The following is a 15,220-nucleotide window of genomic DNA, read 5'->3' on the forward strand; positions in this document are numbered from 1 at the left end:
ACTGATGGACTCGCCGAGTCCAGGATGGACTCGCCGAGTTGTCAACTTAAACGTGCCCGAAATCCCGTCTCTACTCGACGAGTCGGGCTACTGACTCGTCGAGTTCCTCTTGAAACTTGAATAAACAATAATATTAAATAACATACCAGAAATGGGGCATTACATGAAGAGCACGTGATAAGTGGACGGACTCGTCGAGTCGGTGGCTAGACTCGACGAGTCAGTGCTGGAAGAGGAAAACCCTAATCTTAGGGTTTGCACCCTATTTAAAGGACTTAATGTCCTCCCCTCAGCCCCCTTACTACCCTTTGAGATCAAGAAACCCTAAAATCGTGAGTGATAGTCCTTGGAAACAATTTGGAGCTTAGATAAGTGATTTTTTGAAGAGATCTTGAAGATCAAGGAGATTGGATCAAGGAGATTTGTGGAGATTCGGCTTATTCTTTAGTGGGAGGTCGTTTTGGAGGTAATCCTTGGCCTTCTCCTTTCTAGATCCAACTTTCATGGAGTTTTAGGGTTTGTTTGGAGATAATATGATGAGATCTTGGTGCATGAGTTAGATCTGGAGCTGAAACTCCATATCTAAGTTCTAGTTGGATCAAATATGCAGAAAGCCCTTCTAATTGCTATGCAAAAGCCATTCCCCATGAGTTAAGTTCCTTTCTAGCTTGGTTTTTGGAATTATGGGACATGAAGCACCCTAAAGGTAGCAACTTTATTTTGCTAATGCACACTAGGGACCCAGATCTATTGTTTGGAGCAAAGGAGTAGCTCTGTATCTTTCGATTATAAGAATACTCGTATCAACTCAGCGAGTCTGGGAGATGACTCGGCGAGTTGGGCTAGGGCTTCAGGCATTTAGTCGTGTAGTGACTCGGTGAGTCGCATGGTAAACTCAGCAAGTCATATGATGATGAGCTTGGACTCGACGATTGGAAGAACAACTCGTAGAGTCTGATGAAAATTGCCGTGAACTCGGCGAGTCGGTTCTTGGACTCAGCGAGTCACGACGCAAAACCCCCAACCTCTTCTGATTAGACTCAGAATAGTGAGTTGAGTGGTGATTCAGTGAGTTGGTCAGGATAGGACTTGGAGATTGTTGAGCTCGACGAGTCATGGGGTGACTCGGTGAGTTGAGTCGTGATGTGAGAGTTTCTGAGTTTTAGAACTCAGCGAGTTAGTGGGTTGACTTGGCGAGTAGAGTCAACCAGGAAGGTTGACTTTGACTGAGGACTTTGACTTTGACCGATTTGACCTTCAGGGGTATTATGGTAATTTTAGATATTATGTCATTAGATCATTGATGATTATAGGTGTTGGAGTTGGAGGCAGTGCTACGGGTTTGTGCTTTCGTGATTCGGTTCGGCAGTTGCAAGGTGAGTTATCCTCACTATATCAACAGGGTCTAAGGCACCAAGGCCGGCCCTTTATCGGATGGGAATACGAGAATTTGTTTGATATGTTTTTGAGTTGCTGGATCTGTATCCTGGTATATAGGGTAATGTTATGTTAGTGACCTGGTTAAGGTCGGTATCCTGGTATATAAGGTAATGTTATGTTAGTGACCTGGTTAAGGTCGGTACCCTGGTATATAGGGTAATGTTATGTTAGTAACCGGTTAGGTCGGTATCCTGGTTAGGATGTGGTTATGCTGCATGATCTGATAGATTCGTTTGTTTGGCTGAGGATTGTTATGTGATTAACTGTTTTATGTGTACATGGTTGTTTCACTGGGGTTGGGTTGAGGCGGGTCCTGCTTTGTGTTGTAGGCCAACATACCCAGGGCGGACCAAATAGACCGAAGGCCCAACGAGCAGTTCGGATAGGCTGAAGGCCCCAAGAGGGCGGTCCAGACGTGCTGAGGCTCGGAGAGTGGACTAGGCCAGCTGAAGGCACGGTGTGGGCTGACCAAGAGGGCGGTCCAGACGTGCTGAGACTCAGAGAGTGGACCAGGTGGATTGAAGACCTGGTGCGGGTAGACCAATCACACTATAGACTCGATATACATGGCTAGACTCGGAGAGTGGACCAGGTGGACTGAAGGCCCAGTGCATGGTTGTTCTGTATTGAGATATGATATGAGTGTGGTTATATGTGGTTGGTATTTTGGGGATAACTCACTAAGCTTTCGGGCTTATAGTTTCAGTGTTTTGTTTCAGGTGCTTCAGGAGATCGTGGCAAGGCAAAGGCGTGATCGTACCGCTCCTCATACTTCATGATTTTGTGATTCTGTTTTGGGGATACTCTGATGTTTAAAATCTTTTAAAAACAAGTTGTGATAACTTAATGGCTTTTGAATGAATTAAAATGTTTTAAATTGGTGCAATTTTTATGAGTGTTACAAGTTGGTATCAGAGTCTTGGTTTGAGTGAATTGGAGGAACATTCGTGTGAATCCAGTCTCAAATCAAGGAGGGATTTTCAAAATGGTTTTCAAAAGGTTTTCGAAATAAGTAAAGGAGGATGCAGAGGGTACGATCAGCCAGAGCTAGTAAGTAGACCCCAAAATACCATACAAGTTATTTGATTATGTGATATGTTAGAACATCATGCTAGTACTAGGCTAGGGATCTTCAGGAATTGCATGATAGAATTGCTTGATTATGTGATGCCTACTAGCCTAGGGTTTTACTTATATGAGATATTCAACTTTCCTCTAGGAGTGAAGATTGAGCGCTCGCCGTGTGTGTGTATATGCTTAGGGTGTTGTGGTGATACTTGAGACAAATATGGGTAGATGTGGAAGGTAGTATGGGCTCGTACTACTGAAAGCACAGGACCCATACGTGTATCAAGGAAGTCACAACTCTCTAGGGTATCGGTTATGAGATAGTTCCTCGGGCGGGTATGTGATGTGTCTAAGGGTCTTGTTGGTGTATTGCAGTATGGCGATTACGAGACGTTTCGGGTCAGGATCCGATTCGGGATCGGGATCAGGAGAGGGTGGTTAGGATGGACCAATACTACCCGAGGTCATTGGTCAGATGAGTACGGATGAGTTGGATGCCAGGATTCGTGAGATCCTGCATGATGAGGTTGCTGCCATGTTCCGGGCTGAGTTTACAGAGATGTTTGGGTTGATCAAGACCACCATGGTTGAGTACTTTGATGAGCGCTATGCAGCACTTGCGGAGACGGCTGTCGCGGCAGCTACAGTGGTTGTAGCAGCGGCAGGGGGAGGAACCGGTCGAGGTTTTCAATATTGGGACTTCGATAATACGAAGCCCCCTACCTTTGATGGAGTTCATGATCCTATAATTGCTATGAGATGGTTGTCAGACATGGAGGGTTGTTTCTTCACGTGTTCATGCCCTACGGATCAGAGGGTGAGGTGTGCTTTGAACCTTTTGAGGCTCGGAGCGAAGGATTGGTGGAGGTTGACTACGAGATCTTATTCTGATGCGCAAGGGGCTGGAGTTATATGGGATCAGTTCCGAGAAATGTTCAGTGCTCGTTATGTTCCGCGGGTTGAGAGAGAGAGAGAGAGAGAGAGAGAGGTTGGCTCAGGAGTTCTTGGAGCTAAAGCAGGATTCAGAGTCGGTGACGGAGATCACCAGGATGTTCACTGAGAGGGTGATGTTTTGCCCGGAGTTTGCTTCGGAGCAGGCTTAGATGTCCCGATATCTGAGTATGCTCAAGAGGGATATCCGACAGTTTGTGTTCACACAGAGATGTGAGACCTTGTTAGAGTTGCAGGAGGCCGCCAGGCGGCATGAGTTGGAGATTGAGTTGCAGTTGCGAGAGCAGAGGCAGACCCCGGTGCACTCGCAGCCGACATCGAAACGGTCCAAAACAGTTGACTCTAGGATTAGGGTCAGAGCAGCTATACTTGTGAGAAGTGTGGGAATGGTCATGCCGGAGTTTGTAGATCCGGTGGTGCGTGTCGCAAGTGCGGGAGAGAGGGGCATTATGCGAGGGATTGTTGTCAGTCGGCCTCGACTCAGGATATGAGGATTTGTCATCATTGTTATCAGGTTGGACACTTGAGGGTCAACTGTCCACAGCTTGTTGCAAGACCGGTGCAGGCTTCAGCACCGACCAATTTGAGGATTACGGGCAGAGGTCAGTATGGAGCGGAGCCTCCGAGGGCTCAGGGACGCGTTTTCCAGCTTATAGCAGAGGAGGTCAGGGCAGAGCCAGATGTAGCTGCGGGTATGTTTCCATCTTGTTATCTTGTTATTTGTGTAGTATTGTAAACTTGTCCGCTTTTTTCCGCATGATTCGTAATATGATTGAGGATCTTAGTAGTTGCAAGTTGTAGTTGGTTAGCGTCTAGGAGGATTCATGGTCGGAAGATAAGATATATGATCTCGTTGCTAGGAATAGCAACTGCAATGGGAGAAGTGTTCAGTTGAGATTCAAACTTCCTTAGAGTTCGGGATGTGCGATTACGGAAGAGTTGTTCTGTGGAGGTTGCTCACTCCGGAGGGAATCAGTTCATGGAGAAGGGGGACTATATCAAGTAGGATCGATCGAGCCATGCCAGTTTTGTCATCGATAGTTAGTAGTTGGTGCACAAAGTGGGGAGAATTGGAAAATTCTCAGATGAAACAGCAAGCATCCAAGGTTGGTTAGCTGTTTGGATTCAGCAGTGTCATTAGCCGAGAGTGTGGTATGGTTAGAGCAGGTGATAGACACATGGGACAGGGAACAAACCATGGTTTCAAGTAAGGTAGTTGATCGACGTGAGGCCTGGGATTAGGCCGGGGTAAAAATTCATAGAACGGATCTGGAGTTCGGAACCCCTAGAGGGACTAGAACAGACTGCATGGGAGATATTCCCGGAAAGAATGGTTCAGGGTGATGTACAACAGTTTTTGAGCGGTCCGGATAGACGAAAGGCCGACAGGAGTACCAGTCAGGCCGAAGGCTCGAAGAACGGTCCAGACAGGCTGAAGGCCTAGAAGGGCGGTCTAGACATGCTGAAGGTTCTGAGAGTGGTCCAGATAGGCTGAAGGCTTAGTAAGGCGATCTAATCATGTTGAAGACTCAGTATGTGTTAGTAAACCTGTATGCGGAGAATGAGTGAGTATGTCGCCGTGAAATAGCAATCGATAAGGTCTGGCCCCAAGTATTGATCATGATGATGGAGTTAGCTAAAGGTCGTGTATGGGCTTCGTTAGCTGTGTGATCGGATTCGGAGTATATGGGAGTTAGGGAGTAGCAGTTGCTCTACATGGGTGGTTTAAGTGGAGTTTTAGCACCATGACACTTGTTGATGTGGTAAGGGTCGTTGAGTAGACTTCCTTGAAGAATGGAAGGGAAAGGTATGTGGCTCCGGGAAGGAGTGTTGGTCATCTGAAGGGAAAGCAGTAGCGTAAATGGATGATTAAAAGTATTTCGGTTATTGATAGTGAGAATTGAGATTGTACCAGTTGTATGGATGCACATCCAGGTTGGGTGTCCGTTGAGGTTGTGAAATGATTAGCGCTGATGTCGAATCAGAGGATTTCGGAAGTGATGCAAGGGTTGATCCTTGGGATCCAAGTATGGTTGTAGTCATGAGTTATGTAGGTGGTGGTGTTCCATCCAAGGGATGGCTGGACCCGTCGTATATGTACCTAGAATTCCAGCCCGAGGCTGTTTGGGCCAGGTATGAGTGCTTATGTGATTTAGCTGGTTGTCCATGAGAGTTGTTTGGACGCTGAAGGATGTGTTATCTTAACACAGAAAAGGGATTAGTTTCGGGAGGAGAACTGGATGAGTTGCAATATTGCGCGCATCGTGGTTGTCGTCTGTTTTGACAAAAGGATGATAGCTTAGAGCTATGGTAGAGTCCGGTGGTTTATTATGGTATCCGGTTTTCGTAAGCTGCGAAAGTGGGTGCAAGTCGGGAATATGGTAGTATCATCAGGTGGCACTTAGTTGATATGTGTTTTCATCAGAGAAAAGAAGCCGGTGGCCGGCTTGAAGCAGTTGTCAAGACCCTGCAGGGGAAGAGATGGATTTTATAGGGATTCGATAGTAGTATTTGAAGGAATCTGGGTCGGTGTCAGATCAGTGGATGCATTGTGGGAGTATATCCGGAATTGTGTGTTGCAGCAGGCTTCGAGGACGAAGTCTAATTTAAGTGGGGGAGAATTGTAACACCCCAAGTTTAGAAGCAAGAGTTCAGGGGTGTAAAGTGTTATTAGAAGGATGGACTTGGCGAGTTGGAGCTATGACTCGTCGAGTCGGAGCGTGTGAAGAGCACGCGATAAGTGGACTGACTCGTCGAGTCAACGGCTGGACTCGACGAGTCAGTGCTGGAAGAGGAAAACCCTAATCTTAGGGTTTGCACCCTATTTAAAGGACTTAATGTCCTCCCCTCAGCCCCCTTACTACCCTTTGAGATCAAGAAACCCCAAAATCATGAGTGAGAGTCCTTGGAAACAATTTGGAGCATAGATAAGTGATTTTGTGAAGAGATCTTGAAGATCAAGGAGCTTGGATCAAGGAGATTTGTGGAGATTCATCTTATTCTTTAGTGGGAGGTTGTTTTGGAGGTAATGAATCGTTATCCTTGGCCTTCTCCTTTCTAGATCCATCTTTCATGGAGTTTTAGGGTTTGTTTGGAGATAATATGATGAGATCTTGGTGCATGAGTTAGATCTAGAGCTTAAACTCCATATCTGAGTTCTATTTGGATCAAATATGTAGAAAGCCCTTCTAATTGCTATACAAAAGCCATTCCCCATGAGTTAAGTTCCTTTCGAGCTTGGTTTTTGGAACTATGGGACATGAAGCACGTAAAGGTAGCAACTTTATGTTGCTAATGCACTCTAGGGACCCAGATATATTGTTGGAGCAAAGGAGTAGCTCTGTATCTTTCGATTATAGGAATACTCGTATCAACTCGGCGAGTCTGGGAGATGACTCGGTGAGTTAGGCTAGGGCTTCAGGCATTGAGTCGCATAGTGACTCGATGAGTCGCATGGGTGAACTCAGCGAGTCATATGATGATGAGCTTGGACTCGACGAGTGGAAGAACAACTCGGAGAGTCTGATGAAGATTGTTGTGGACTCGGCGAGTCGGTTCTTGGACTCGACGATGTAACATTTTGATTCAGTGGTATATTTTGTTAACTACATGACGATGTGGGGTTGATGTCCTAAAAAGAGAAAGCTTTTTCTTGCCATTTACTATGGTTTTCTCTGGTGCATGTGGAAGGCGAGGAATGAGAAAAGATTCAACAAGATGCAAATTTATGCTCATAAATTGGCGGACAATGTTTTCACTATGGTGTTTGATTGGGTTAAGCATAGGGGTAGTTTTGGTAATTGTAATTGGGTGGATTGGTGTTGTTTCCCTTTCAACATTTTGTAATTTTTCTTTTCTTGTCCTGCCTTTCTCTTTTAGGTAGTGGCTTTAATATATCTATGTTAGTTCTAAAAAAATACTAATAGGGTCGTCAACCTAGAAAAGTGCATTTATTTGTTGCTATACCCTGAATCAAAGCGATGAAAATTTCAGCTCTTCTTCACTACATTCAGATTTGCATCAATGAACAAGGATATCACTAAGAAATCCTTTACAAGACCACATAAGGATGCATGATAATAGCTAGATTGTCGAGAGATCATATAAAATGAGAACATAAATGGCCTAACATTTGGGTGTCTATTTGGATAGATCGGTTAATCTGATCTGATCAGGTAAATTCAAATTGATGTCGGTTTTTCAAATACGGGTCCGAATAGTCAAAACTAAATTCAAAATCTCACCCGATCCTACAAATTGACATTTTGGTTGAATCGACTTTTACAATTCGTTTTTCAAGATGCAAAACAATTTTAAAAAATATATAACTTGAATATTAACAAACTATTAAAAAAACTTTAAAAAAAATAAATTGTTTAGTTGTGCATTAAAATTTATAAAAAACCACTAAGAAAAATATAATATAGTTGAATGTTACATAAATGTATCATTTGTCGTATATTCTATACCGTTTTAAAGATAAACGATGTTCCAAAAAGTTGTAACTTTTTTTCCTGAAATATCTAGTTTATTTATGTTATCCAATTAAACTGAATAAACCCGACAATATTCGCGCTTGTTGGTATTTGATGAGGATCCCAATATGTATATCAGAAAATATTTTGCCAGTAAAAAAAAGTCAAAGTCAAATTCTGTCATCCAAGTGAATATGTAAAAAGTAGAATGAATTTAATAATAGAATAGTGGAGTATGAGCACAAAATGGGTGAAAAACGTCTTTGAAGGGTCTTTAGAAATTCCATCGATCCATGCATTTGAACTTGAAAAACATTCAAAGCGACGTTTGTCGATTTGTCTCCTGTCAATTCTAATGCCTCGACATTGATTCATTCAACTGCTTCCGTTATTTTTCTTTTTAAAAGACTCAATAACTATATTTTAACTGTAATCTCTTCGAAAAAGACCTTAAAATCCAAATAAGTTAGATATTCTTGACCTATACACTAATACATTCTAAATCGGTCGACTGTTTACCAAGTCCACAGTATTTGAGGTTACTGTTGCATACGTAAATGGAGAAAAAAATTCACCTTAAGAATTTAATATGGCCCACAAGATATAAAGACATTAGACATACCTATATAAATAGAAACCTTTGGCACCACCATTCAGAAATCATACCAAACGTGAAACACAAGCATTCAAATCCTAACACAGATTAAAACCATGCAACGCTCAGCCATGTTGAACATAATCAAGCGCCAAATGGCATACCAAAAAGCTCGACCCACAAGTCATCCCGCTTGCGATGTTTTCATAAACCACCGTGGCATAGACACAAAGAGATCAATTGCATCTTTGTTATATCATCAACTCTTGTTATCAAGAATTCCATCGTTTCTTGACAACAAGAACATGAAGCCTGGAGATAAGCTCTTTGAGAATATCGACAGTGCGATATTGGGGTGCAAGATTGGCGTAGCAGTCTTTTCACCTCGATATTGTCAGTCGTACTTTTGCCTTCATGAACTCGCATTGATGATGGAGTCTGGGAAGAAAGTTATTCCCATATTTTGTGATGTGAAACCCTCAGAGCTTCGGGTTTCAGATAATAAAATCTGTTCAGGGTCTGAGATCAAAAGATTCGGTTATGCTATCGAGGAGGCTAAGAATACCGTAGGACTCGCGTTCAACACAACCAAAGGGTATTTTCGACATTTTCAACATTATTTTTTTTTCAAAATTTCTAGTTTTTGCTTAAAGATTAATAACGGGTTTTTATTTTGGTGAATAAAATTACAGGAATTGGTCGGATGTGGTAACATATGCAACAGAATTGGTGAAAGAAAGCTTGATCGAGATAGAAAATGAGAAGCATGCTACTCGTCAGGCTCAAATCTTATACTAAATAGCCATTCATGAGAACTACTTATATTGACATTATTTACATTGATTTATTTTATTTTTGGGAAAATGACTTAAAAGCCCAATGAAGTTTTCAAACCGTTCAAGAAACCCCAATCATGTTTTGTCTGTTCAAAAAAACTCAACAAACTTAACATTTTGTCTAAAAAGCCCAACGAAGTTATACTTTCCTGAAAGTCAAATAAGAGAAACAGATGACGTGACTTATTACCGTATTGGAAAAGTGACTTGTTAGGCCAACGAAGTTTCCAAAACGTCTAAAAAAATTTAATCATGTTTTGACTGTTCAAAAAAAACCCAACGAACTTAAACAAAACAAAATTGGGATTTTTTTGTACGGTTTGGAACTTTGTTGGACTTTTTAGACAAAATGTTAAGTTCGTTAGGTTTTTTTAAACAAACAAAACAAGATTGAGGTTTTTTGAATGGTTTGGAAACTTCATTGGCTTTTAAGTCATTTTCCTTTTATTTTTTTATTCACAGTATTGTTGTTAACGAATATGATGGTGCATGCATGTAATATGATGTAACCTATGAATTGAATAAAAGCTTTTCTTTCATTTTATACGGTTGTTACAAACATTTATGTGCAACAAAATCGGTACCAAGTATATATAAATATAGTAATGTACCATTTAAAATACAACCAGGCATTGATTCACACATCGATCGAACATCAAAAATCTGTTTGTTTTTCAGTGATTCTGGAGTTTTGATTGATTGATGATCAATTAAAGTGTTGTTTTTCAAGAAATCTTGATCCATCTTGCTGACATTTTAATTTGGTATTCCGTTTTTTGGTCAACATAGTTTAGATCAAATCGATCTCACATTGTAACTGAACTTCCATTTGTAGTTATCCACGAAATAGCCACAAACATCGGCTCCATTCCTGTTGTTCCCAATAAAATTTAATACTATAATTTTGACTTCATGGTCAAACTGACTAGTTTTCAAGTATAGAATCAAACGACTATGACTAGAATTTAACAAAATGATCTTCTTTTTGTATTTTCCATCATAACTTCAACTTAGTCACAGGTTTTCTTGCAATGACTTGATGAATTTAACATGAATTTCTTATGAAGAAAAATATTATATGTTTGACTTAAAAGTAAAAATTATACCGAACTTACCTTCTGGTTTTGGCTAAATAAGCAAGGTATGACTGATATTATTCAGTCACATTGACATAGTGTACATTTGATAATGAGTACCCTCAAACAAAAATGGGTGATGTAAATAACATAATCAACAAGTTTAAATGCACAAAATAGCAGTGTTGTAAAAATCTCGATTAATCTCCGATTAGTCTTTAGACGCCACCCGGCCGACAAGAAGATGTCTAGTAATTAATCTCTGCCTAAACAATAAGTGAAGCTGTAGAAACCGTTGAATTTTTAACACTTTGAAGAAGTGTTATCTCAATAGAAATTATTTGATAATTGATTATGTCATATTAATCATATTAATCTATTTTGTTATGATATTGGTGAGATTTATGAACTTTATTATAATATTAGTCATATTTAATTTTTAAAATTTAACGAATATACATTGTATGGTCTCTGATTCATCGCCGACTAATCCCTGATTAGGCCAACTAATCCTAGTCGTTAGAAACTATTTGATTAATGATTAATGTTGTGTTAGTCGTATTAACCTATTTTGTTATGATATTAGTGAGATTTATGAGCTTTGTTATACTATTAATTATATTTAATTTAAGAAATTTAACGAATTTAGTCGACCGACTTAGCTGCCTAACAACTTTTACAACCTTGTAAAATAGTAACATACTTTCATTTATTTGTGTAGTATAGCATCCTACTTTAATTTTGATATGAGTTAACTATATACCTATTTTATTTTAATTTTTTATTAAGGGAGTGTATGTTGAAAAATCTACCCAATACTATCATTGTAAGGAGAGGCCTTCTAAGCTTGATCGAGATCAACAACGAGAATCACCCTTGTTATGCTGAAATATCATACTAGATAACGTTTAGGCTATGTTTGACGTCCTGATAAAAAAATAACGTTTGGTAAAACTAACTAAAAAGTTAGCTGAAATATATAAAATTACATAAAATGACATTTAAAAATATATGTTTCTATAATTAATTAAGAGGTATATTTTGGAGAATTTTTAAAAAGCTTCTAAAAAACTAGTTTAAGTAGCTTTTCAAAAAGCTGGTACTTTTTGACTTGCCAAACACGACAATATTAAAAAGCTCGAAAAATTGGCACGCCAAATACATCCTTGGTCAGAAGCTAATATCGATATTATTTACATCATTTTTTGGTTTTTGTATTCCCATTAATGCCCTTGTCAAAGAATATAAATTTGGTACAACTAATTAAAGTCAAATATCAACAATATGATGTACTCTATGCATAAAAGCTTTTTACACATGTAATATCATATTTTCAAACGTTTATGTTCAAGAAAATCACGACAATTATATATAAATATAGTAATGTACTAATTAAAATTACAAACAAGCATCGATTCACACATCAAACATCTGCACTGATTCTAGAGTTCTGATGGATGGATTATGAATCAAACTGTTGTTTTTCAAGAAATCTTGATACCATTTTGCTGACAATTTGGGTATTCGGTCAAACGTGTTTTGGTCAACATAGTGTAAACCAAATCTTACATTGTAACCGAATGTCCATTCATAGTTGTCCATCAATGCCCATACAAAATAGCCACGGACATCGGCTCCATTCCTGTTGTTCCAAAAGATGAACAAATGTTATTTTGACTTTCATGGTCAAACTGACTACTTTTTTAGGTATGGAATTGAAAGGAATACAACTAAAATTAAAAACATAGTCTTTGTTCTCTTGTTCTCTATCATCAGCTCAATTTAGTCACTGGTTTTCTCGAAATGACTTGATGAATTGTATGTCAAATTTTAAGATGAAAAGTAGTTGAAGTTTGACTTTTTAGTCAAAATTGTTACCAAACTTGCCTTATGGCTTTGGCTAAAGAAGCAAGATATGATTGATGGAATTCAATTCGCTTGACATCATTCAGAATCTCTTCAACTGCTACATCATGTATGTTTGGTGATGAATACCCTGAACAAAAAATACAAAATTCAGTAATGTAAATAACATAATCAATAGGGTTAAAGACAAGAAATAAGTAAAAATTGCTCTTTGTTTGAATGACATTGCAATAATTAGATAGATTTTCATTGATTAATGTAGGAAGAAATGAATGTAGGAAGCTAAAGAAATAAAAAAAAATAGTACATTGATATTTCATGTATAATAAAAAGGGAACATACCATTTTCGGTAATAAACATGGGTTTGTTATTATACCGAGTCTTGACATAGTCAACAATCTCTTCCATGCCTCTAGGAACTACAAAAAATCTTGGCATTGATGTCTGTTGAATGCAAAATCCATCATTTCAAACACCGATTAAAGGGTAAAAGACGTAATTTTCACCAAATTGATAAAACAAAAAATTTCAAATATATTATTCTAACCGGTTCACCAATCAGCACACCATCTCGTTCTCCCGTAATTTCCACAAAACCCTTGATTAAACGATTAGCAGTTTCTAAGCAGCTTGAATTTGTACAATCTTTGGTGTATACAGCTGAGTAATGATTGATTCCAATGAAATCAATACTGTTCTTCATAAAACTCTTTTCCTCTAGGGAGAATCTTGGTAATTCACTTCCATGATAATCACGCATTTCTTTAGGGTAATCCCCAAATATAGGCGGATCAAATGACCTAGTAAGAATATCAAGATTCAAGATTAAAGAAAAAGATTGAAACTTTTTCGTTCTTTTTTAGTAAACTAAAGCTTTAAAGTTTACAACTTTACATATGGTTGAATATTACCAACCAATATTGAATATCATGGCCCTTTCAGCAGCTTCACGATCCAAATCACTGTCTGTAAGTGGTTCATACATAAAGCAATGTATAACTAGTCCTATTAATCCTCCTTGTTTTGGCTGCATGAACAAAAGATAAAGATTATGAATCTTTAAAAAAAAGACTACTTTCATGAAACAAAGTTAATACTTTGTGAATTGCCTGAAATTTTTCATGATAAAGCTTTGCAGCTTTTCCATGAGCTAATAACATGTTGTGCATTGCATAAAGAGGCTCAACATCAGAATTCCCAGAGAGACAGTTGCCAAAAGGGTATGAACATCGAGCTGGTGGATATGTCCCTCTTTCATAACCCATTTCTGAAAACAAATTTGGTTCATTGATTGTGATCCAGTACTTTACTCGGTCTCCAAAACTCTTGTAACAGATTTCTGCAAAATGTACAAAATCGTCCCTGAGAGATAAACAATATTAATAACTGAATAAACAGAAATTTCAGTTGATTATGTTAGTAAAATGGTAAATTTAACATACTGCATTTGAGGGTTAAGCCAAGATCCATATTTTTCTTCAAGTTCTTGAGGGAAATCTTGATGGTGAATTGTCACAAATGGCTCGATTCCTGTGTAATCAAGAAAGGTGTTTGGATTTAGAGAAGAAAAAAGTTTGGAGTTTTGGAAATGAAAGTGAAAAGATTCACCTTTGAGTACAAGATTATCGATAATTTTATTGTAGAACATGATACCAAGAGGATTAACTTCACCAAACCTTCCTCCTGAAAGATTCGTGACAAACATAAATATCGTTTAAAAGATTTATGAACATGAGATGAGATATGGAAGATGAACATAGGAATTGGAAAGTTACTTGGAAGAATTCTAGCCCATGAAATCGAAAATCGATATGCTTTTAAGCCAAGCGAATGCATAATCTCAATGTCTTTCTGTATTAAAAAGAAAATCAAATACGAAAAAGAAACTGTTCTTGATTCAGTAACAATGGAGGAGCAAGTAAAGATTGTTACCAAGAACAGATGGTAGTGATTATCTGCAACATCCCCATTCTCGCCATTTTCTCCACACCCTAAACACGATGGCAGCGGTTTTTAGTAACATTTGATTGACAAATTAACGACTCGAAACAACAATAGAAACGAGATTAACCTTTGGAATGACAAAAATCATCCCAGTTGCTAAGTGATTTTCCATCTTCAAGATACGCTCCTTCAACCTACAAAAAGAGGGTATGAATTTACTGTTTAAGGGTATAAAGTAGCTCAAATCAGTGAAGAGGAAACATAGAGAGAGTCAAAGTTTACTTGATAAGCAGAAGTGGCTGCTCCGAATAGAAACCCGGGTGGAAAATCGGATCTTTTGATTGGGTTTTCTTGTTTGAATCTTAATCTTCCGCCATTAATGGAGGCTTCAAGAGTCGACGAACATGCAAGAATGACAAAGAGATAAATTGCTAGGGAATTCAATACCATTCTGAAAGTATCATCAGTTACCAAGATCTTGTATTGAGAAATGAGAATCACATGTTTGTATACCGATTTGTGGTAGCGTTCATGAGATTGACCAAAATCCTGGTAGAAAGTAACAGTTATCCTTTTTAAGAAAAGTCAGACACCGAGATACATGATTATGCCCAAAATAATGAAAGGGGTTGGGTTGATACCATTTTACCATTTACATATCCTATATAGTTTTTAAAGGGGTAATTCTATATACACGAACAAAAGTCTAAATGCAAGATGATTTGATTGATTATGTTTATTTAGTCAAATTTTATTTTTAAATTTAAACAAACTGTTTACATAATACGAATTTTCATTTGTCACCCTTCTATTTAACTATGTATTTCAAAATTCACCTTTTACTTGTTTAAAATATATTCCACACATCCATTATTTAAATATCATTAATATAATATTACAGGGGGAAATGACTTTTTTCTACGCGTATTTTTTTTGTATGCAATTAATAATGAAGCTCTTATTGGGGA

General features: G+C 38.5%; 2 protein-coding genes across 4 annotated transcripts; one reads left to right on the top strand and one right to left on the bottom strand.

Annotated features, from left to right (window-relative positions):
• The first annotated feature begins 8,357 nt into the window (after positions 1 to 8,357).
• On the top strand, positions 8,358 to 9,783 carry LOC111904879 (TIR-only protein). Its single transcript, XM_042896604.2, has 2 exons — positions 8,358 to 9,124; positions 9,222 to 9,783. Exons 1-2 carry the CDS (start codon positions 8,646 to 8,648, stop codon positions 9,325 to 9,327), a joined length of 585 nt encoding a protein of 194 aa, XP_042752538.1. The 5' UTR covers positions 8,358 to 8,645; the 3' UTR covers positions 9,328 to 9,783.
• Positions 9,784 to 11,704: 1,921 nt separating this feature from the next.
• On the bottom strand, positions 11,705 to 14,909 carry LOC111904869 (beta-glucosidase 18). Of its 3 annotated transcripts, XM_042896280.2 has the most exons (13): positions 14,766 to 14,909; positions 14,535 to 14,638; positions 14,380 to 14,446; positions 14,241 to 14,299; positions 14,084 to 14,159; positions 13,917 to 13,991; positions 13,751 to 13,838; positions 13,406 to 13,670; positions 13,220 to 13,335; positions 12,856 to 13,108; positions 12,650 to 12,752; positions 12,329 to 12,437; positions 11,705 to 12,083 (listed from the first exon to the last, which is right to left on the bottom strand). In XM_042896280.2, the coding sequence occupies exons 5-13, from the start codon at positions 14,142 to 14,144 to the stop codon at positions 11,858 to 11,860; spliced, it is 1,296 nt and encodes a 431-aa protein (XP_042752214.1). In that variant the 5' UTR covers positions 14,145 to 14,159; positions 14,241 to 14,299; positions 14,380 to 14,446; positions 14,535 to 14,638; positions 14,766 to 14,909; the 3' UTR covers positions 11,705 to 11,857. The 3 variants fall into 3 exon arrangements, with proteins under 3 accessions (XP_042752214.1, XP_042752213.1, XP_023756348.1); XM_042896279.2 differs by having other exon boundaries at positions 14,535 to 14,884; XM_023900580.3 differs by having other exon boundaries at positions 13,418 to 13,670; positions 14,535 to 14,883.
• Positions 14,910 to 15,220: the final 311 nt, after the last annotated feature.

The sequence above is a fragment of the Lactuca sativa genome, chromosome 7 (assembly GCF_002870075.4).
Source record: "Lactuca sativa cultivar Salinas chromosome 7, Lsat_Salinas_v11, whole genome shotgun sequence".
NCBI lineage: Eukaryota > Viridiplantae > Streptophyta > Magnoliopsida > Asterales > Asteraceae > Lactuca > Lactuca sativa.